Source organism: Suricata suricatta, chromosome 12 (assembly GCF_006229205.1).
Source record: "Suricata suricatta isolate VVHF042 chromosome 12, meerkat_22Aug2017_6uvM2_HiC, whole genome shotgun sequence".
In the NCBI taxonomy this organism is placed as follows: domain Eukaryota; kingdom Metazoa; phylum Chordata; class Mammalia; order Carnivora; family Herpestidae; genus Suricata; species Suricata suricatta.
Window position 1 is genome coordinate 42442740 of NC_043711.1, and position 25551 is coordinate 42468290.

The 25551-nt window shown below is 35.9% G+C and overlaps 1 protein-coding gene across 1 annotated transcript in view; it reads right to left on the reverse strand.

Annotated features, from left to right (window-relative positions):
* The window catches only part of CNTN6 (contactin 6), a 288847-nt gene that overhangs the window by 162872 nt on the left and 100424 nt on the right, over nucleotides 1–25551 (reverse strand). The window contains exon 3 of the mRNA XM_029917072.1: nucleotides 7176–7302. Coding sequence (XP_029772932.1) covers nucleotides 7176–7302 — 127 coding nt within the window. The remainder of the gene's footprint in view (nucleotides 1–7175; nucleotides 7303–25551) is intronic.

Below are 25551 nucleotides of genomic sequence, written 5' to 3' on the forward strand. Positions count from 1 at the left end.
TGAGAATGAACTGAGGGTTGAAGGGGAAGGGGGAGGGGGGAAGAGAGGTGGTGGTGATGGTGGAGGGCACTTGAGGGGAAGAGCACTGGGTGTTGTATGGAAACCAATTTGACAATAAAATATTATGGGAAAAAAAAAGAAAGATAACAGCCAAAACCAGTATACTTTCTGTCAATTTTTTCTCTAGAAAATTTTGTACAGTTTTTTGTTCTCAATATTAGAAATAAAATATAGAAACATTTTCTGTCTTTGGCCATTCTAAAGATTCCAATATTCTCCTTACCAGCTTTATAATACTGTCTTTCAAAATGTGCATACCCAAAACAGGGCATGATCTTTGGACCTCCATGTTCCCTCTCATTTTCATAGCAAAGGATATACCACTCTTAGTTTGCCAGCTCTCTTTAATTTTGGAATCAATCGCTGAAATAACTGCTGTCATCATTACATGCTCCTAATTAAGCTCGGTAATTGTTTTTCAACACAAATTCAAAGTTGTTGGCTTAGCTGCAGCAAATGATTTTTCACAGTATCCCGTAATCATTCTAGTCACTATGGTACAATGATTATTAAACTGTGCATATAGATCAGGGGTTCAACTCCTGGTGTGGGCTTTGTCCTAATTAATATGTTTAAATCAATGGAGAAATAGTATTAATGAATTCAAATGATCATCATAAACACATTACTGATAGGATTGCATACCCAGGAGAATTTTCTTATAATGCAAAGTAGGAAATAGGCTTTAAATGATTATTTTAAGCAACTGCATTAATATCAGATTAATTCCAGGAAACATAATGAATTTGATCTAAAATCTTGACCTTTTCTGGGGAACATCCTTCAATATTAAGTAGGTAAGCCCTGTATCAAGCATATAACCGCTGGGCGCTGTGTTTGTTGTCCTTACATAACATGTATGTGTGCATGTGTTTCAGAACTGGGCCTTGCTTTAGCATTATATTAAGTGTTTGTTAAAGTGCTCATTTCTGAGCCCATCCCTAGATTTCTGAAGAACTCCAAAATCTAAATTTTTAAGTCTCTCTGGGTGATTGTAGTGTGCACTGAATTTGATACCACTGACCTGGTGAAGAGTCCTAGGACTAGCTTTGACATTCCCTTCATGTGTATCCCTGGATGAGTCATCTTATTTTTCCAGAAGTCATATGCATCAATTATAAAATTTGCACAATTATATATATATCCTGCTTTATCTCATGGAATTGTTGAGAAGATTAAATGAGAAAATAAAGAGAATAGGAGGCAGAGGGAATTCTATGATTTCTATTCAAAGATACCTTGTGCCTGGGTGGCTCAGTTGGTTAAGTGGCCGACTTCGCTCAAGTCATGACCTTGCTATTCGTGAGTGTAACATGCTATTCCTGAGCTGAAGCCCTGCGTGGGCTCTATGCTGACAGCTCGGAGTCTGGAGTCTGCTTCAGATTCTGTGTCTCCCTGTCTCTCTGCTCCTCTCCCACTCAAGCTCTCTCAAAAATAAATAAACATTAAAAAAAAAAAGATGCCTAGATCTCCGCAGACTTAAGGATGTCTTCATGACTAGAGTGGAGTAGACTAAATTAAAGAATCTCCTCTGGTGGTCAGGTCAAGAGGAGATCTGCCAGACATCCTCTATGATTCAGAGATGTATTTTTGATAACGTGGATCCTGTGTAGAAATCATTTACATAGGCGTTGTTTCATTTTCCCAAATAAAATATACATTCTGAGCTAGAAAAAACTCATTGCTATCTGAATATCTTGGACTTTTATTCGGAAGAAATCCTACCCAAGTACCAACTTTACATAATATAATCCATTTTCCTTCCCTCTACAAAAGTTCCTGGCTAGACTTTAATTCTCATGTGTTACTTGGCCCTTACAAAATTTAGAGTGATCCTTATCACGGGAAAGTTTTGTTCAAACTTGCCTAACATTTCTCTATCTTCGGGCTTGCACGGCAACCCTGTTTGTGCAGGTGTTTACTGCACTGGATGTGACAGGAAGACAAGGAGCCTTAAAACTGCTTCCAACGTTATGCTTTGTATATTACTTATTTTCTGCTATGAGATTTCTTTTCCTAAAATTACTAAATGAAGTTACTAAAATCAACCATATACTCACTTTATGCATAACAATGTTGATACCAGGAGAAAGAAATGATTATTCCAAGGTCATGAAAATCAGAACTGTGACTAGAAATGATAATTCCTTATTTCAATCAATGGCTCTTTCATATGGCTTCACAGTATATCCAAATAATGTCAAATAGTGTTAGAATCTGTATCGTAAAGATTTTCCTTCTATTATTACACACACACACACACACACACACACACACACACACACACACAACCTAAGGTTATGAGTGGGTATTTTTAAGTAAAATTTAAATTAGAAAGGGTCATATTAAAACTAAAATTTCACATTTTTGTTGCTAATGTGCATTATCTGAAATATCTCTGCCCTTTGCTTTATTATCATGGAAATTGGGTCTGAGTCTGACATTTATGCATTAAAAACAAGTTCTTTTTTCACTCTTTCCAAAGCCTCTTGCCTATGAGTATTTTATGCTATAATATTACAGATGAGCTAAGCCAGGTTAAGGGGATTTAAAATAATAAGCTAAGCTATCTGTCTTTAGCCTACTAATTTACACATATCTTAGAAACAGAAGCCTTTAACAACAGTGAAATCTGTAGTCTCTTCATTCAGAGTATTTCTTCATAGGTAAAAACCAATGAGTAAATTTTCATGAGAACCACTATCTTATATTTTTCTGCCTATAATAAATCAATAGATATTTTTAATTAAGTACAGAACTGATTGATTGATCTTACCTATACTTAGCAAAGAGTTCCTCCCCCCACTTTTTTTCCAAATTTTTATTTTAATTCCAGTTAGTTAACATATAATGTAACACTGGTTTCAGGAGCAAATATTTATTTTTTTTAACTTTTTTTTAATGTTTAATTATTTTTGAGAGAAAGAGAGACACAGCACAAGCAGGGGAGGGGCAGAGAGAAGCAGAGACATAGAATGCAAAGCAGGCTCCAGGCTCTGAACTGTTAGTACAGAGCCCGACATGGAGCTTAAACCCACGAACTCTGAGATCATGACCTGAGCTGAAGTCAGAGGCTTAACTGACTGAGGCACCCAGCTGCCCTAGGAACAAATATTTCTTATTTTACAGGAATTCTTACATTTTTTCTCTTCTCTAATAAACTCTACCAATGGTGATGATCAGTCAAATCATCTTATTATAACTTTTAAGTGTCAGGTAATTCTGAAAAATGTATTAGATGTTTATATATTTAACTAAATATGTTAAACAAGACCAACTATAGTTTTAAGGCACAGAAAACAAACAAGCAAACAAAACAAACATACAAACTGAATCGAGAGAATCAATTTATAAAGTAAATGATCTTCACCTAATGTCTGGGCTTCATTGGTTTGGGTATGTTAAAGATAGGGAAACTTTAGTACATGTAATGAGAAGGCATAGTTTTTCATTTCTTTTGGTGTAAAAAATATATATATATACTGAAGCTCAAAAGAATACAAGGTAAGTGACAGTTGTCTCCAACTCTGTGCACGTAAATAATGTAGCTAATTAATCTAGATCATTTTAAGATCCAAATAATTATATTTCTAATGCAACATGAAAACAGGCAAAACCAGCTTATTTTGCCAAAAATCACTGAAATTGTTACTTTTCATGTCTAGCAAGTAAATTTCCTGTTAAAAATGAAGAATTAAAAAATGCTTTTGGGGTGCCTGGGTGACTCAGTTGGTTAAGCATCCAACTTGAGTTTAGGTCATGATCTCACAGTAGTTTGAGCTTCATGTCAGGCTGTGTCTAACAGCTCAGAGCCTGGAGCCTGCTTTGGATTCTACGCCTCTCTCTCTCTCTGCCCCTCCCCTGCTCACACTCTGTCTCTCTCTCTCTCAAAAATTAATAAGCATTAAATATGCTTTTACAACACAAAGCTACAATAGTCATTTTTAATATTTATTCTCTCTTCTTATATTCACATTACATATACAATTGTTATTAACAAAATATCCTCCTTATTTACACAAGCATAATACATATATATGTATATTAAATTTGTGAATTCCGCTCACGAGGTAGATCAAATTCTGTCTTTACTGTAACCTTATAAGAACAAAAGCATTACTGACCCTTCCTTCCAATTATTCTACAGATAATATGTGAGAAACAAATATAGTATTTTTCTACTTTACCAGAAAAAAAATTCTTTTTCTCCCTTAGAGGGCACATAGCTATCTTTATTATGTATTTCTAAAATCAGTGCTTTTTGGGTGATGGGATATGCTGATGGAGTAAAAAAAATTGATCTGATGAAATAAAAGTCTCTGTCATGTTTAAAATTATTTAGGGGAGCATTTCCACTGTCATGGTATAGGGGGCAATTGAGCCTTAGCCCCAAATTGAGGGAAGGGGTTGAGCAGACTTTATAGTCTTTCAAATTGTGGAAATAAATCTTTTCCTTTCCTTGCTTTTCCTGTTCTTTCTCTTTCTCTTTCTCTTTCTCTTTCTCTTTCTCTTTTCCTTCCTTCCTTCCTTCCTTCCTTCCTTCCTTCCTTCCTTCCTTCCTTCCTGTGCGTCTTGCTATGTGTTTTTCTACTTTTTCCTTCCCTGTCTCCCTCCCTCTTTCTTTACTCTTTTTTTCCCTTTCCTTTTTTCTTTTTTCGTTTCTCTTTCTCATCTTTTTTTCCCCTCTCAATCCTAATGACAACATGGCACTACATGGCACCAATTTCAAGAATAGCTCTTCAAACGTTCACTATTTGCAGACAACATGATACTCTGCATAAAAAACCTGAAAGGCTCTACCAAAAAATTTCTAAAACTAATACATAAATTCTGCAAAGTCGCAGGATATAAAATCAACATACAGAGATCTGTTGTATTTCTATACACCAAAAATGAAGGAGCAGATAAAGAAATCAAAGAATTGATCCCATTTACGATGGCATCAAAACTATAAGATACTTAGAAATAAACCTAACAAAACAAGTAAAAGATCTATATTCTGGAACCTACAGGAAACTCATAAAAGAGAATGAAGAACACACAAAGAAATGGGAAAACTTTCCATGCCCATGGATTAGAAGAACAAATACTGTAAAAGAGCTGGAACAAATGATTTTCAAATTTGTATGGAATAACAAAACACCCCAAACAGCCAAGGCGATCTTTAAAACAAAGCAAAGCTGGAGGCATCACAATCCCAGACTTCAAGCTCTATGACAAAGCTACGGTCATCAAGACAGTGCGGTACTGGCACAAAAACAGACACATAGATCAATGAACACAACAGAAAAGACAAAAATGGACCCACAATTATATGGTCAATTAATCTTTGACAAAGCAGGAAAGAATATCCAATGGATAAAAGATAATCTCTTCAGTAAGTGGTATCAAGAAAACAGGACAGCAACATGCAGACAAATGAAAATGGACCACCATTTTTACACTAAACATAAAAATAAACTCAAAATGGATGAAAGCTCTAAATGTGAGACAAGAAACTATCAAATCCTAGAGAAGAACATAGGCAGCAACCTTAATGACCTAGGCTGGAGCAATTTCCTACTAGACATGTGGCTGGAAGCAAGGAAACTAAAGCAAAAATGAACTATTGGGACTTCATCAAGATAAAAACCTTCTCCACAGTGAAGGAAACAATTAATAAAGGCAGCCTACCAAATGGGAGAAGATATTTGCAAAAGAGATATCCAATAATAATAATTTTAGTATCCAAAATCTAAAAAGAACTTAACTCAACACACAAAAAGCAAATAATCCAGTTAATAAATGTGGAGAAGACATGAACAGATATTTTTCCAGGAAGACATACAGATGGCTAATAGGCACATGAAAAGATGCTCAACATCACTCATCAAAAGCAAAATAGAAATCAAAACTATGATGAGATACCACTTCACTGTGAGAATGGCTAAAATTAACAACACAGGAAATAACAGATGTAGGCAAGAATACAGAGAAAAAGGAAACACACTTGCACTGTTGGTGGGAATGCAAACTGGTGCAGCCACCCTGGAAAACAGTAGGGAGCTTCCTCAAAAGTTAAAAATAGAGGGTTCCTGGGTGGCTCAGTTGGTTAAGAATTTGACTCTTTATTTTGTCTCAAGTCATGGTCCCAAGATTCCTGAGGTCAAATGCGACATGGGACTCTGGACTGACGACATGGGGCCTGCCTGGGATTCTCTCTCCCTCTTTCTCTGCCTCTCCCCTACTCACGCACATTCTCTCTCCTCAAAATAAATAAACTTAAAAAAGTTAAAAATAGAACTACCCTATGACCCAGCAATTGCACTACTAAGTATTCACCCAAAGGTTACAAAAACACTGATTTGATGGAGTACATGCACCACAATGTTTATAGCAACATTATCAAAAATAACCAAAGTATGAAGAGAGCTCAAATGTCCATCAAAAAAATGAAATGTTGCCTTTTGCAACAACACTGATAGAACTAGAAAGTATTATGCTGAGCAAAATAAGTTAGAGAAAGACACTTATCATGATTTCACTCATACATGGAATTTAAGAAACAAAATAGGTGGACATATGGGAGGGAGAAGAAAAAAAAAAGAAAAAAGAGAGAGGGAAACTAATCATAAAAGACTCAAAGAGAACTAACTGAAGGTTGATGGAGGGAGGTGTGTGGGAGAGAGATTAGATGGGTGATATTAAGGAGGGCACTTGTTACATATAATGAGCACTGAGTGTCGTATGCCAGGAATGAATCACTGAATTCCACTTGTGAAGCCAGTATTGCACTGTATGTTAACTAACTGGAATTTAAATACAAATTTGAAATGGAAAAAAAAAAAGAATCACTCTTCTACATCATCCTAATGAATAAGACAGAGTCCTAGCAGTGGTTCCTGGGCAGAGGGTAGGGTGATGGAAAGTGGCACAAAGGAACACTTGAGGATACTGAAAATACATAGTAAGTATTTTTTTCATTTGAGTGGTAGGCATCCAGCTCTATACCTTTGTAAGATTTCACTGAGCTGCATCCTTCAAATTAGGTAATTCTAAATACTTCATTGTGTGAATGTTTTACATCAAAGACAAAGAAAAAAAAAACAGGTGTGATGCCAGAGGTGGGGCTTTACCTATAATGGGGTGAAGGGTGACCACTGGCAGCACAATTCAGGATGATTTCCGATTTTGATAAATCCAAAGGAAAAATAATGTCTTGTGGCTCCTGGGTAAAAACAGGACGGCTCAAAAGACCGGTACCTGAAAAAAGAGAAGAATAACACCATGTGAAAACATATGACCCTGCTTTGGATGCAACTCTGGAGTGATATGAAGTCAACACCGTTTTTACATTTTATTTTGAAACTATCTCAAATACATAGAAAATCTGGCAAGAAGAGTACAGAGAAATATCTTTCTCTGAACGATTTAGAATAATTTCACAAACCAATGCCCTAACCTCCCTCAAAACTTTTATACTTCCTAAAAAGGACACTCTTGTACATAACCACAATAAGCCACCAAAATTTTAAAAATTAAATATTGACTGAGTACTAGTATCTAATCCTCAGGCCCCATTTTAACATTTTCCTAATAAAATCTTTTACAGCAAAAGAATCCAGTCAAGAGTTACAGATTTTATTTAATTGTTGTATCTTTTAGTCTTCTGCAGTGTGGAACAGTTCCCTACTCTTTCCTTGATTTTTCTGACTTTAACATCGCTAAAGATGACAAGGCAGCAATCTAGTCAAGTTTCACTCAATTTAGGCTTGCCTGAGCAGTTAGTTATCAAGGACAGGGTAGGGATCCTGGTAGGAGCTATATGTTGAAGGTACAGGTAATAGAAGGGTCTATAAAGACTTTTAAAAACAATAAGAAAACCAGTGAAAATTGGCTCTTATTTTTAAAAACTATCACCTTAAAAAAGTCTCCTCCCTATCAGCCAGGGTACACTGACTGCACTGTCTCACTCTCTGCCCTCTGTTCCCTCCTTAGCTGGGTGCACCTTAGTGTCTACTATTTCAGTGTGATTAGATTCAGGGATGCCATGTGCTTTATATTCCACCCTCTCAGGTGGTACTGGACTTCGATTTGCCCCAATACTGCTGAAGTCAACTTTGGTCCCTGACTAAGGTACTGTCTATCAGACTTTTCCATTACAAAGTTCCTTTTTGCCTCTTTATGCTTAGTTAAGTATTTTGTGTTTAGGGATCTTGAAACAATGCAAATATACTGTTCTTCGATATGAACATTTAAGTTTTATTAATACACTTCTATCAAAATGGTCTACTCTATCAGTGTGAATCAATGATTCCTTATTTTATTAAATAAGTAATAATCCATTAATATTATTTTGATGACCAAAATGTCAATGACTTGACCAACAGGAGCCCATTTAATGTAGTTTATATTTTAGACACGGGCCTATCATTCTTTGAACTCTTTCTTACTTTCTGGTACAAGCAAGTGTCCCAGAATTATCTTGTGTTTCTCCCACTGCAGCCATGTAAGAAGTTATCTACTCCCCTAAGAAAATCTGGATCCTTTTATTAGAGAATGGTATAGAAACCATGATCTGGATGCTACATGTACTCAATGTTACTGAGGTATTCTTGATCCCAGGCCTTCTCACTGTGTGTGTGTGTGTGTGTGTGTGTGTGTGTGTGTTTGTGTGTGTGTGTATAGACATATTTATGCATTTGTTCAATTCCTCTCTATATAACTAACCTCCAGTGACTGTGACCACCTTCTCTTCATAAGGGTCCTCTTTGCCTTGCACAGGTTCTGACATCTTCCTCGAAACTGCTTATTAAGCTGTCCCTTTGTTCTCACCTCACTCAGGTTCTGACCTTGGGCAGTGCCTCCATCCTGTGTGTACTCTTTTTCACTCCACTTGATCTCTGACACGCATTCCATGGTCATACTCCACCCTCCAGTGGCAATGGAGCCCCCCTGAGCCTTCTTAGACTCAGATATGTTGGGCCAAATTAGCCCACCACAGGCATTCATATCACCTTTCCTGGGCTCTGCCACTTTGCCACTGAGCCACCCTTGTGCTACCCTTTGCCCTACACAGATGCTTTATCATCCGTTTCAGAATCGACCACCTGATGCTGGGCTGCTGTAACTCACGTCACCGTCACCCACATTCATGTGGATACCTACATAGCTCCCTTCCTGGCATCTGGACTGAACTGTTAGGACAGAGAGGGAAAGGAAAGAGGAGGATGAAGAGTTCAATTTAAGGTGAAATGCTGTTTTGTTGTGAGGTTTTTCTTTTTAGGTTGAAATTAACAACACAAAGTATAAATCTCATTATATCAAGACCTAATTTTAGGACACGGAGCCCAGGACTCTAATTGTTGTATGTGAGAGACATGTAAGAGCATGGTCATTTCCTCTACCTACCACAGTTCTACAGCATCTCAAAGTTGGTAGGTGTTTTGTAGACCACTCAGGCCAGACTCTTTGGTATAGAAATAAAACAGGGCTAGTAGTTAAGAGTATGTGCTCCTGAATCAAATGGCTTCAGTGGACTTGAACAGTTCTCAGTATCTTCATTGGTAAAATAGATACATGTATCTCAAATGGCTGTTCTGAGATTTAATGATACACTGATTATAAGGTATGCCATATTGTTCTTGGTAGAAGTAACTGTGTAGTCACCATATCATGACAATCACCATCCCCATTGTTATTGTCACCATTATTACAGACAAGGAAATTGAAACCCAGGAAATTAAATCTTCTTTTTTGAGATTCACTACTTGTGGTAAAAGAGAGCAAGAAATTAAACTCTGGTTTCCTGATTCCCTCTTTACTCTTTTCATTATCTACTCATATCTACTTCTGTCTCATTAGTCTTCCAAAATATTTGTACCCAGGTAAAATAAATTATTTTATTAACTTTGTTTCCAATTATAATTTCAGCATACCTCACTAATAACCTAAGAGTGGAGACAGACGGGTTTTAATTCTAGCTTAGTCAGTTACTACATAATGGTGGACAAGTTACAACTTTCAACTGTAAAATCACAACACTTAGCCTTTGTGTTTGTGTTGTGAAGACTAGTTGAGAAAGAGCGAACTGAAGACATAATACAGACTCTTTTTACCCCAATACCTAACGAAATGTGCAAGATATTATAAATGCAAGTAAACAACAGAAATGGAACAATGTCTGAACAGGAAAAGGGACAAATATCAATGCCATTGGCTTTAAACTAATCAAAACATACAGAGACGTCAACAACAACAGTGCCATTAGAAGAGTTCAGGTCTGGATCAGAGAAATGAATTTTTGACTCCTTAGTCTCACCCCTACCTTTACTAATGAAATGACAAAAAGCTGAGAACTCTCATAACAACCTCCAGTTCTGGATTTAAGCACATTTGTATATACATAATGTATTTTAATCTTTTTCCTTTTCTAGCTGAAGAGTGAACAGAGATTATGGAGAGTAGAGAGTGAAACAGGAAAGTGTGAACAGTAAAGCTGACTATATTTTACAAAGTGTTTCAGGCCCATATACTCACTTGGTAAAACTCCAGAGTTCAACTAACAAACAATACATCGCTCCAGTGAAGTATACCTATACTCCTCCACCAATAATGTTGCCACATACCACTAAAAAAAAATCTTAAAATAGAGAGAAGTACCAGAGTGTTCTGATAAAGGCTGAACTTCCCTCATTCTCTTCATTCCCTCAAGGTACAAAATATGGGTGCTCATGACATATCCAGCCTCCAAACTGGAGTTAAGAAGGAGAAAAAAATGTCCCTGGTATGATGAGACAAAAGTTAAGAAACATCCCTCATCTCTCTCTATAGAAGAGTACATGAATTGCCGGTACACATTTCCTCAGATATGAGCAAATGAAAAGGAATGGAAGAGGAACTATGCAAATATATTTCAACAATGAAAGTGGAAAACATTGCATGCCAAAGATAGACAAAATACAAATCTAGAAGAAAATATAACTCAAGGAACTCTAGGAAATTTTGCAAAATCATTTCATGCTGTTGACTAAGAACATGAATTCAGAAAAAGCTAACATAACTGGATGGCAATGAAAAAACAAACAATAGAATCAGATAAATTAGGAGATTGCAAACTTAAGGATACAAATTGCAAACTATACAGCATCACTAAGGAATTGATAAATCAATTAGAATAGGTAAGTAACCAAACATACCTGCTGAAGTCGAATTACTGACCTTAAGGAAAATTTTGATGTAACTGTAATTAATGATGTTGAAAAAGCACAGACAAAAGGCAATTGAGAAACAGGTAATGGACAAGGAAAATAAAGATGAACCAACATAAAATCTTTGTCACTCAGATAGAGAATCAAACAATGTATCAGTAGCAGATATCATAAAGAAAATTTCCTGTGAATTGAAAGAATACACCAGGTTCTAGGAACATTTGAGACAAAGCACTCAATACTGAGGCATGTATGATCTTAAGCAATTAAGTGATCTTCAAAGTTAAAGAAAGACTTAACAAGAGCAGGCTGAAACAGAGTATCATCTAAAAAGTGAAAGAATACATTAAATTAATCTCAGATATTAAAATGGTAGCCTTCTACACCATAAGACAATGGGAAAGTCTGTAACATTTTGAATAAAAGTGTGACATGTCTATTATCACCCACTAAGATATTTTCCAAGTTTAATGGCATTCAACATTCTGTAACATAAAAAAGAAACCTTCAGAGAATATAACATAAATGACAATTCTTAAAGAAATGACTTAACAATGAAACTCATCCAATTAAAAATGAACTAATATATACATTTCAAGAATGAAGGAGGAATAGGATACACAGTGAATATATTTAAATATAAAACTAATACTTATGCCCCATGTTACTTTTAGTTATAGGACAGAATATGAAAGCTATAAATTTAGATAATATAAAAATAACAATATAAATAGAAAAATGAAGGGTCATAAGGAAGTATAGCTAGAAATGTTTAAGTGCTAATATCTTCTTTTATAGCAAAAAGTCAGTTGATAAAAATACATATATATTACATGTAAATTACAACTTTTAAAAGCATAAGCACTCTAACCTCTTGGTATTATTTAGTGCATCTTTTACCCTTAGGAAAACAATTACAAGCTAAATATCTTTGTGGCCTCAAATCATTTATTATAAGTTCAAAATTCTCTTAATTTTGTCTTGGATTTAGTTTTACTTTTGTTAAACTAAAATACAATTAGATCCTCATGTAGTATCTATGATATTATCCCATTTTTATAAAAGCATTTTTCCATGCATTTATCTACCTACACATTAATCTATATCTCTGTATTTATTACATATAAAGATGGCTACAATCATACCAAATTTTAATAATTTTTATTTTGGGGAAGAGTTTTATTTGGGATCAAGTTTTTCTTTTTATTTGCATAATTTTTCATAGTTTGTTTTTTAAAAAATTTTTTGTCTTTATTTTGACAGATAGAGACAGAGAGTGAGCAGGGGAGGGGCAGAGAGACAGGGAGACACAGAATTTGAAACAGGCTCCAGGCTCTGAGCTGTCAACACAGAGCCCGATGTGGGGCTCAAACTCATGGAGATCATGACCTGAGCCAAAATCGGATGTTTAACTGACTGAGCCGCCCACGCGTCCCCAATAGTTTGAATGGGGTTTAAAAAAAATATATACTATACTAAAGAAAATACAGCTGACTCTTGAACATGGGCTTGAAGTATTGTATTGTAATACAGTATTGTAAATGTATTTCCTGTTCCTTAGGATTTTCTTAATCACATTTTATTTTCCCTAGTTTACTTTATTTTAAGATTATAGTATATAGCATACAAAATATGTATTAAACAACTGTTTAGGTTATTGGTAAGTCTTCTAGTCAACAGAGAGCTATTGGTAGTTAAGTTTGCAGGGAGTCAGAAGTTTTACATGAATTTTCAAGTGCATAGGGGGTCAACACCTCTACCCCTATGTTGTTCAAAGGTAGAACATAACGGAATTTTAAAAATATTTATCTATTTATTTTGAAAGAAAGAGTTTGAGTGGGGGAGGGGCAGAGAGAAAGAGGGAGAGAGAGAATCCCAAATAGGTTTTGCACTGCCAGCACAGAGCCGGATATGGGGCTCAAACTCACCAAAGCTGAGATTAAGATCTGAGCTGAAATCTTTTTAAATAAAGAAAAGAGACTGAAAACAAGTAAGTTGAAGTGGTAATTACTTTTTGATAGTGGAATATGAATGAGTTTTCTGTTCTTTTTGTGGAAATTTCCAACCACAGTCCTGCCCCACAAAAAAGAAAGCTGGCTGCAATAATGCACATTGGCCATCCAGCATTGTGCCATGCCCAGAGAGGCACACATGAAATGTTAATTTATTTACTTTCTTTTACCTTCACTCAGAGGAAAGTGCTGTTCAAATTCTATATAATCCAAATTTGGGGTATAACTTGACTTAATAATACCTTATATTTGGGACAGTGATTTGCAGTTTTCAAAGGACCTTTACATACACCAATTATTAAATCCTGGGCTGACTGGGTGGCTCAGTCAGTTGAGTGTCTGGCTCTTGATTTGGCTCAGGCCATGATCTCACAGTTCATGGGATGGGGCCCTGAGTCAAATTTCGTGCTGACAGTATGGAGCCTGCTCGGGATTCTCTGTCCCTCTCTATCTCTGTCCCTTAATCTACCACTTGGTAGATTAAGAATTAGCTTATGGGCAAGTAATAAATTGTATCATGTATCTTGAAAGTATCATACATAAGCTGCTATATTTCAATTGCCACTTCAGATAGCTGTGAAATTAGGTGGTACCTAACCTTCTAATTTCTGTATAAGTCTAATTACGTGAAATAGAAGTGGGGGTTTTGATTTTTACTTTGCTTTTCTGTTTGGAGTATCGTTGTAACTACTGTATTGTAAATGATGGAAAATAATTGCATATGTTAAAAAAATAAATTGTATAAAAATAAATAAAATACAATATGAAAAAAATAATATAAACATTCTAAAATAAAAAAAAGAATTTATAACCAATAGAACAAGGCATTTTCTAGCAAACTGTTTACTTTGAAAGCCACAAAAGGTTGGTTGTAGTGAATTATCATCATTTGGAATCTTAGCTATTTATTTATAGTTGTTTTTATCAATATCTGAAGAGCCTGAGTTCATACCAGTGAAAAGTCTAACTTGTCAACTAATTGGTCTATTTTGGTAAATTTTTAGTTTTTTAATTTTTTTTCAGATTACATAATAGCATACTTTTGTTGCTTTGTTTATACTGTCAGAAAATAAAGACAACATTGACTTTTCTTAATCTGTGTGTTATTTGAAACTGTGACAATATGATATCAAAAACAAAATTTCAAAATGCTTTTTCAAGTACTTTTACTTTGAGAATGTACCAAAGTGTTAGGGTGAGTGTTGACAATAAGTAATTAAATAATTGTATTAATAATACTTACTATTATAAAATCACCTATAACTAAAATGCTACTCTATGAACCTGTTTTATTTGATAGTAAAGCAAGAAGTCTGCAATAAAGGTACACTGAACAATAAATATTTTTAATCATAATTTGAAGAAAACAAAACAGTTATTGAAAATTAATGTAGAGGTACCTGAGTAGCTCAGTAGGTTAAGCATCCAACTTTGGCTCAGGTCATGATCTCACAGTTCATGAGTTCAAGCCCCACGTTGCCTTGTGGTTTGTGAGTTCAAGCCCTGCATTGGGCTCTGTGCTAAGAGCTCAGAACCTGGAGCCTGCTTCCAATTCTGTGTCTCTCTCTCTGTCTGCCTCTACTTCACTCTCATTCTGTCTCTGTCTCTCTCTCAAAAGTAAACATGAAAAAAATTAAAAAGAAGAAAATTAATGTAGATTTCTGTCCCATTTTGTTTCTTTTTTTATCTTCCATGTTAAAAAAATGTGTATATATATATATATATATATATATATACATACATACATACATAACCCATGATCTGACTCCAGTACTGGATCAAACCTACAAGTGTCTAAAGTTCATTGTCATCTCCTGAATATTGAGAACATTTAATTATATGTAAGGCAGTCACACTGTGACATTTTGAACAGTTCCATGAACATCTTCATGGGAAATCAGCTCTTAACCCACGTTAAAAGTCATGTCATCTTCTTTTATAGAAAAAAGCAATATTTTTATAGCAAAAAGTCATATTTGATTTACTTTACCCTTCTAGCCATGGTTAACTAGACCAAAGGTGAGTATGTCCTGCTGGGCTGCTATGTTTTCTCTCTGGGAGCAAGCAAATAATATTAAGACATGGTAGCCTTTGCTGTTACGTGTATAGAGATGAGTTGTTTTGGAATATTAGAGCATTACACTTTCCCCAAACTCAAGAAGACATAGAGAATGGTAGTCTATACACAGACTGAGACAGTAAGACAGGCAGTAGAATGATGGAAAGAAAGAATAATTGAGCAAAGAGTGGCTTTATTCTCTAAGTTTTTGATCTTTGGTGTCAGTTTTTAGTGAGACCTGAGTCTGGGTTCTATGAGCTGTCAACTCTACCATACCTGTTTCTTGCAAAGAGACTTTAGAAAGACAGATTCAAAACAATAAACAATAGAAAGAAAGCACTGTTTTGCTGCTTTTCTTCTCTAGAACTATGAAAGTACAAACAACCTGGGTAGTCAACCATTTGTCTTCAGGAGAATTTATTAAGGGGAAACTAAAACACTGAGAAGGCTCATATCTAAAAGAACACAAAAATAAATGTATTATTTAGTTTTATTTGAATCCCACTGTTTGGGTGTGGGAAAATTTCAGGATTCACAGACGAGTAATAAGACTAGACATCTCCAAGGTCAAATCCAGATAGAAAGTTGCTGGGATCTTTGTTTGTGTCACAATCCTGTCCCTCCCAATATAGGTCTCTACCCAGGCTCCTGGCACTCCCTACAATGTCTTCTACTGAATTAGTTCAATTTCTAACTTTATTTTCCGATTCAATATCAATTTTTGATTTGAAAAACAAAACAAAACAAAAAATAAGTAAAGTCTGATGACTTTGCTTGGTTTTACCTAACGCCTGGCATGTCACCAATGTGACTGCACAGGGCTCAGCTCTTAGAGGGGCCCTGCACTTCCGGCTCTGTTCTGAAGTCACTGCCTTAGCACTCCTAATACTGTTAGCCATAAATCTGAGTTTTATAAGTGAAGTCTGATGAGTCTGGAGAGCACTGAAGGCTTGGTGCCTTGGCTAACATTTGGTGCTTCCTCTGTAGCCACCAGGCCTGCCTCCCTGGGACCCTGCATTTTATTTTATTCTACACTGTGCCCTACAACTTATGTAGCTGGTTCTGACTAACGCTTACAGAAGTTAAAAGATTTGCTCAAGGTCACTGCTACTGAAATTCTGGGGCTAGTACTCAAATTCAGATTTGACTCAAAGTCCAGGATGACATACCATACACAATATCCACTGGAGTTACATATACTTTCAGGACTAAAAAAAGGTCTCTCTCTTCTCTGGCTTTCTTTTCTTTCTTGTGCTTTCTATTACTAAGCCTCTTAGTTGTCAACCAAGTTCTTAAGTCTGTTGAACTTAACTTAGACTAAAGTCTATTATATCTTCTCTGGAATTCAGGTTCAGAGGAAAAAAGCACCAAGGATGGCTCAGGAAGTGGCTGTTTTTCAGATTAAAGGAAAAAAAGAAAGGCGGTTCTATAGTTAAAAAAATATATATATTATTAAATTAAATATATATATAAGCACATATAATATATAAATATAATATAAATATGTGAACTAATATATAAATATATAATTATGTATAATATATAAATAGAAATAAGTTTCGGTGATATAATATACAATATATACATATATAATATAATATGGTGGCTATAGTTAACAAGAGTATAGTGTATATTTGAAAGTTGCTAAGAGAATAGAAAATAAACATTCTCATCACAAAGAGAAAAAATTGTCACTATATGAGGTGATGGATGTACTTCTAACACATCCAATCATTTTACTATATATATATATATATATCAAATCATATTATTGTAAACTTTAAATTTAGATATATCAATTATATCTCAATAAAGGTGGAATAAAAGGTATAGTTTCAAAATAGCCTTAAATTGAAACCTTGATCAGAATCAAGCCATACATTGAAACTGGCACTCATTTGACAACCAGGATAATCAATGGGTCCTTATTCAAGCAAACATTAAAAACGAGGAGAATGAGTTTAAGAACTACCTGACAGTGGCCATTCTTGATATTCTTTCATGCAACAGACGCTCGAGAAGATGATTCTGAACTGAAAAGCTACTTTGAACACAATAGCATCATTCTGGCTATTTTTATATCAAACCCTCTAGCAGAATAAACAAATGGTATACACTTGGCGTAAGATGTGTGCATGGAGACCGGCAGTATTTCAGTCCAGGCAGACACTTATGGTGATCGAATGATTCAAAGGCTGAGTATTAAACCTGCCTGGAAAGCATATGACACATCAGAAATGGCACACAGATCATAAAGTAAATCATAGTAAGAAGTGTACATTACCATACAGTTCACGTTCTGTTTATCACTGCAGTTTAAAGCCAAACCAAAATACAATTCGATATCATTGCTTGCTTAAATATTGTCAGCACACAGTGATAAAGTCCAATGGAAATAAATTCAACCAGATTTTATTAGCTGTAATTATAGGCTGAATCTTCTTCAGGCATGGATAATATGAAAATAAATAAACTGTACTCAAAGAGTTTATAATCAAATAAGAGCAAGTGAGACATGTAGTAAATGCCAGGTCTAAAGTTGAACTTGTACACAAATTATCTTTATCCTTACAAGAACTCTGACAGGTAGATTCTAATATTACCAATGTAAGTGTGAAGAAATGGAGGTTTAGAGAATTTAAGTAACTTGCTTAATATTGAACAGCCAGAGAGAATGTTGGAATCCAATTTTGAATCTAGGCAATCTGACTCCAGAACACACACTCTAAGTCAATGTGATATGTACTCCAGAAAGGGGAAGCAGAGATAAAAACAAGTAACTGCAATATTATAGAATAAGTATTACACCAAAAGCATAATTATGCTTTAAAGGGAGTTCAAAGAGGAAGTGATTAATTCTGCCTAGAGGTTATAGAAGAGTGACAAAAAAATATTATTTGAGCTATGTGTAAAACAGTGAGGATGCCTTTGAAAGGGAAGGGTGCAGAAGGGAAATTCTAAGACTAGTTTGAAGAAAGGCATGAAAATACCAGTCATTCAAAAAATAGATATAATTAGTCTGGAAGGTAAGGAAATAATAAAATATAGAAATGGAACAGTATATGTAGAGCACTTTGAAGGCCCTGACATGCCATTACAGAGGTTTGAACTTGATGTGTTAACAGTTAGAAAACATGAAACTGTTTTCAGTTTTAAGCAGATAGATGACATGCTTAGATCTGTGATTCACTGGGGAAGAACAGGGGAAGAGAACCACAAGTCACGGAAATTATTTATCAAACATTTGAAAACACTGAGATAATTGGGGCATTGTCAGTAGAAATGAAGAGAATGAGAACAATGTGAGAGCTCTTTTGAAGTGTTTCAAGGCAGTACTAGCAGAATGATAGAACTGATTTGACTGAGAGATGAAGGAAAGAGAGCAATAAAGATTCCTCAGAGCTAGCTGTGACTGATGAATGTGAGAATGTGTGTATGTTGACTTCCTGAACTGTTTTTTCCCATTCATTCATTCATTCATTCATTCATTTATAGAGCATGTGCACAAAAGTCAGGGAGGGGAAGAGAGAGAAGAGACAGAATCCAAAGCAGAATCCACACTGCCAGGGGAGAGCCTGATGTAGGGCTCAAACTCAAAAACCATGAGATCACAACCTGAGCCAAAGTCAAGAGTCAGATGCTTAAACACTGAGCCACCTAGGAGCTCCTCCTTAACTGTTAAAGAAGGAGGAGAAGGGGGGCACCTGGGTGGCTCAGTCAGTTAAGCCTCTGACTTGGGCTCAGGTCAGATCTCACGTTTGTGGGTTTGAGGCCCGCATCAGGCTCTGTGCTTAGGGCTAGCTCAGAGCCTGGAGCCTGCTTCCGGTTCTGTGTCTCCTTCTCTCTCTGCCCCTCCCCCTCTCATGCTCTGTCTCTCTCTGTATCAAAAATAAATAAAACATTAAAAAAATTAAAAAAAAAATAAAGAAGGAGGAGAAGGGGAAAGATAAGAGCACTGAAGATGAAAGTAGATGAGAAAGCAGACACAAGTTTAACTCATTTTTCATTTATTTTCTGAACAAGCATTTATTTGTGGGCTTACCACTTGTAGAAACTGTCTCTGGGTCTGGAAGACACAGCAGTGAAGAAAAAAACCTGCTAAAACGGAAAACAAGCCCTGGTAAAATTGCTCCTCTAGTGGAGCTTGTATTTTAATTGGGGGAGGCATAAATTAAGTCAACAAATAAACACATGGTACCTGAGATGGTATTAAGTGCGACGGAGAAACATAAAAAGTAAGTGAGCTAGGAATTCTGGGTTGAGGTGGAGTGTTATCTTATAAAATATGGCAAAGGAAAACATCACTGGTCTTTTAACATCGGAACAGGGAATGGTCAGCTTTAGCAAGTAGGGCTGGTGAGCCAAATAAGATGAGGGGAAAATATACCATTGGGCTTAGCAATGTAGACACCACTGAGCACTTAGCTTAAGTTAAGTGGAGTATGGATGCTGAATGGAGTGTGGATAAGGAGTAAAGAAATTTAAGACAGTAAGTATAAAAAAAAATGTAAGGAGTTTTTCCATGAAAGGTCCAGAGAATTAGGGTAGGAAGATGCAGGGTCAAGGGTGCATTTTGTTGAGCTGAGATATTACAACATATTTGCATGCTTCTGAGAATGATTTAGTAGACTGGGAACAAGATGTTAATACGAGAGGGAAGAGAACACCTGGAATGATGCCCTTGAAGAGGTGACAAAGGAGGGATCCAGTTCGCTGTGTAGTGAGCTGCTTGAGAAAGGAAGTTTTCACTCACAGTCACAGGTAGGAAGGGAGAGTACCCTAAGACACATAGAAAATACACTGATATGGCAATAATAAAAAATGAAATCTGGCCATTCGTAGCAACGTGGATGGACCTCGAGGGTATCATGCTAAGCAAAATAAGTCAGGCAGAGAAGAACACATACCATGCGTTTTCACTCATAGATCTAACAGGAGAAACTTAACAGAGGACCATGGGGAGGGGAAGGGGGGAAAAAGAGTTAGTGAGAGGGAGGGAGGCAAATCATGAGACTCTTCAATACTGGAAATAAACTGAGGGCTGAAGGGGGAGGGAGAAAGGGGAAGAGGGCTGATGATTATGGAGGAGGGCACTTGTGGGGAAGAGCACTGGGTGTTAATATGGAAACCAACTTGACAATAAACTATACGTGAGCATGAAAGCATGTTAAAACTATCTTCTGATAATTCTCCTTACTTTCTTAAGAAGTAGGAAGAAATATCAACTGAGAGATGATGGGAGAGGAAGTCTGGGAAGGTTGAGAGGAGATGATAATGGATAAAATGATCATCAGGAGAATAAAAAAGTGAACAGAAGGGGGAAATGAGATAGGCCATATCAGGAAGCTTCGTGAAAGATTTCAAAATGGACACAAGAAAATTGCTGGGTATTCTGTCTGGGGCACTTTTTGGTGGTAACTTAACTCTGCCTTTCAATGTTATTTATATATTTTACAACAATGTAAGGAGGAGAAAACTGTGAAGGATGCAAATGATTCTTACCCATTGAAATGCAAATGAGTTGTGCCCAGAGCAATGAAATTGTTTTTTCTCCCCCTTTTCTCTGCTGGTTAAACCAGGTTTTTGTTTTGTTTTGTTATGTTCTTTGTATTGGCTTCCATGAGATATAATTAATATACCATACAGGTTAGTCGTGATAAACTCATTTTGCCTCCATTTCTGAATCTACTTTCCCATTTCTCATTGCCTATGCACATGTGGTTCTTTGAATTCTACTTTGAACAGGTTGCAATATCTTACTGGTTCCCATGTTAGTTAGTTTTTTAAACAAAATCTTTCACATGGGTTAATTTTTATTTGTTTGAGATTCATGATTTTGCTATTTTAAAATAGTTGGCTGAGGAGAACAGCAGACTTGAAGGGCCATGTTCTTGAAAGTTAGTACCAACACGGAATTGAGTAAAAGGAAAACCAAAGACGAAAGACCAGAGACCATCAACATCTTTAGACCGTCACATCTTTAGAAATGACAAAAGAGAGAAAAGAGCAAAAAAAAAAAATGCTGAGGAAGATCTGTATGAGTTAAGTTACCCCCAAAAAATGCCCCGAACAGAATACCCAGCAATTTTCTTGTGTCCATTTTGAAATCTTTCACGAAGCTTCCTGATGATTTTACCTGAATCATTATATTAGTTATCTATTGCTACCATAAGAAATGATCTCAAACTTAGCAGCATAAAATGATGAAAATTCATTATCTTATAGTTCTGTAAGTCAGAATTCCAAAATGGCTCTCATTGAGCTAAAATAAGCATGGAGCTGGAGCCCCTTCTTGAGAGGCTGGAGGGTAGAACCTTTTCCCTCGCCTCTTCCAGCTTCTAGTGGTTGACTACATTCTTTAGCTTGTGGACTCCTTTCTCCATCTTCAACGCTAAAAAGAGAATGTGGATTCCTTCTCATATCAAATGAATCTGACTCTTCCTCCATAGAATTCTCTTCTCTCTTCTACTTTTAAGGACCCTTGTAATTACATTGGGCTCAAACAGAAAATCCAGGATAATCTTCCTATTAAATCAGCTGATTAGCAACCTCTATTCCATCTGCAACTTTAATTCCCCTTTGCTGTATAACCACATTCACATGCTTCAGGGATTAGGACATGGACAACTTTGGGACCATTATACTGCTGAACCCATCTGTCATATGGGAGGCCAAGAAAGGAGAGTTTTATTTATTTTTTTAATGTTTATTTTTGAGAGCGAGATAGAGCATGAGCAGGGGTAGGAACAGAGAGAGAGGAAGACACAAAATCTGAAGCAGGCTCCCTGGCTCTGAGTTGTCAGCACAGGTCCTAACATGGGACTTGACCTTATGAACCATGAGATCAGGGCCTATGCTGAAGTTGACATTAACTGACTGAGTCACCCAGGTGCTCCAAGAAAGGAGAGTTTTTAATAAGAATACATGGTTAAGGCTGCTATGCGTTAGAAAACAGTGGAAAACAACAACAAAAACTTATTGTTTCTTCAGGAGAAATATGATTATCAAGGTCAAGATGGATTGGTAAGCAAGGCCAAGTTTAAGGTAAACTGAAGACCAAAAGAAAACTATGGCATGCAGTATAAACAACAAAGAAGTCAGATGGCAAAGAGAAAGAGGGAAGTGAGCAGGGCCTAGAGAACCTGTTTGTATGTGTATGTTTCAGTTTTGCTTACTTGTATGTTGAGGATGAAAGAGATAAGCTGATGTGTAGGCTGATGCCAAAGTACCAACTGAGAGATAAACTTGGATTCTCTCCTGTGAACTTCTGGATCTCTGACACTACTACTTCCCTAATTTAGAGCATTTCAATAGTAACCTCTGAGAATTAGCAGTATGCTTTCAAGTATACAAAGTACCCAAAAACACTTTCTTAAAATGTCCCTGTACATTTTAGTGAAGACCAGTGAGGATGTTAAAAACCTTACACATGCTATTGTTACCATTGAGGTGTAAGACTGGCTCCATTGGTTGCCTTCTGAGCTAAGACTGTGACCCCCTGAAATAGCACTGATTCTATGTGTATGCTTATAACAAACTGAAAGGAGAACATTGGGGAAAACGATTAAATAAATAACTGAGAAAAGCACTTTGAAAATCTGTGAATAGCCAAGATAGAGACACACCCCAATGTATATTACTTGATGAGAGGTGATGTCACTTTGGTAACAGAATGTGACAACTAAGCATGCTGATCCATCAATCCTGTTTCATGTTTATTGCCAACATGAATATCTTAATGAAATCTGTAGGTCTGGGGTGAAATGTCACCCACACAGCCTCCTTTGCAAAGCTGAGACTATACCTCATTCCCGTGTATGGCATTAATGCCTTTCTACTTTGTTAAGTTGAATTCCATCTCTCATTCCAGGCACGTACCTCTCCTGCCCTCTGTGCCATGCAAAAATGCCACCAAATTTGTCAGAAAAGATTTGCCCTTTGTGAAACTAGGCTGATTAAGTTTTATCAGCTCATATCTCTCTTGAATGTTTGGTAACCTCATTCCTTATTACTGTCTCAGAGATCTTGCCTCCAGCCAAGGGCAGATCTGCTCATTTATAATGTCCTAGTTTTTTCTCAACTCTTTTCTCCCAGATTCGGGTGAGCTATTTTTGTTTTTGTTTTACCTCTATCTCTCTCTCACTGTTAAATATTTTTGCTAAGGAAATTTATTTAGAAATAGATTTATATTTGTTTCCAATTTACCACAATGAAAATCTCTTAGAAATTTAAATTATTGATTGATACAAAACCTCTCATGCATTTCCTGTACTTGTCAATGTGATCTTTCTTATGAAGAAATGCTCCTTAGAGTGGATGAGCAGTTGGTCTATTTCTCTCTTGCTACATCAGTTGAAACTTCATAAACACCATAATTACACTAGACTAAACTCGAATATGAAATAAGAAAATGAAATAGCATCCCCTGATTCATTATGCTCTATTGTTTTCCTCCCAATATAAAGATTAAATGACAGGGATGGTTTACAGAGATGACAAACATGAGTTCAATTTTTCTTTTTCAGACTCATAATCAACAAAAGATTTTTTTTCTCTAATGAGTGGGGAAAATCGGTTGGTTCCCTGTATGAGAAAAGCCCTTGACATTTCCTGTTGATTCTTTCAAGGTTCCCACAGTACTAAATTTTGGTCCTGTTTTTCCTCACTTGAATATTTGGACATAAACAGTTTCTCCAGTGATGCTACACTGACTTCGTAAACATTTCACAAATATGAGTATACATCAAACTTTTCCTTCTCCTTCCTATTCACATTCTCTCTTTACGTTCTTTATCAACCTGTTTCCGCATTCATCACCAGAGGGGAAAAGTTAGGAACATGACACATCTTGTTGGCATGGATTGGTATGCATGAATAGAAAACACTTTTATATACTCAACCAGCAGTTTGTTAAATTTAAGGTTATTATTTTATTCCATTATATAAATAATAAATGTATATAGAACATTTGTAAATCTCAAAAGTGTAAAGAGAAAAAATACCCAATTTTGGATACTAGGACCCATCATTCTTGAATATTTTTCTATACTATGCTGTCAATTACTAATTTCTACCATGACCCAGTTAAAAATATTACATAAATAGTTTCCATGCTAATAATAAGCACTTGTGAAATTATAGTTTTAATAGATCTATACATTTGCAAGTTTTATAATAACCCATCATATCATAATATATCTAAAGAAAAATGTTTACATTGTTCCATGGATTTTTATTATAAATAATGCAATAACAAATACCTTTCCTACACTGAATTTGTTATTATTTTCTTAGCATAATTTTCTAGAATTAGAATATGAATCTAAGAGAATTAATATTTGGGGTGTTCTGATAAGTATTGTTAACATTCATCTACTTGAATCTTGCAAAGTCAGGGAAGGTGGTTCAGTGCACATTTTATCCCAATTGGGATTTGAAAGATAATTAATGATGATGATGACATTTTTGACAATTTACTAACATTACATGCAGTAACATGGAATTTATTATCTGCTATAAGTCTTACCACAAACTCTATGATGAAACTGCTAATCCTTCCCTGTTTTACACAAGTCATAACTTGAAACTAGTCAGTCTAACAACAGAAGCCACAAACTGAACCACCCTAAAGTATAGGAATTAGGGTGAAGGGATCTCTAGAAAGAGGGTAGGGGAAGTACATACAGATGTCTTGAGTTAAGATAAATCAGAAAGAGAAATCAAGAAACTGATCCCATTCACAATTGCATCAAGGATGTTAAAGACCTATATGATGAAAACTGTAGAAAACTTATGAAAGAAATTGAAGAAGACACCAATAAATGGAAAAACATTCCATGTTCATGGATAAGAAGAATAAACATGAAAATGCCATTACTACCCAAAGCAACCTACACATTCAATGCAATCCCCATCAAAATTGCACCAGCTTTCTTCTCAGACCTAGAACAAGCTATCCTCAAATTCATATGGAACCACAAAAGACCCTGAATAGCCAAAGTAATATTGAAGAAGAAAACCAAAGTGGAAGGCATCAAAATCCCAGACTTTAGCCTCTACTACAAAGCTGTCATCATCAAGACAGTATGGTATTGGTACAAAAACAGACACATAGACCAATGGAATAGAATAGAGAACCCAGAACTGGGCCCACAAATGTATGGCCAACTAATCTTTGACAAAGCAGGAAAGAGTATCCAATGGAAAAAAGACTGTCTATTTAGCAGGTGGT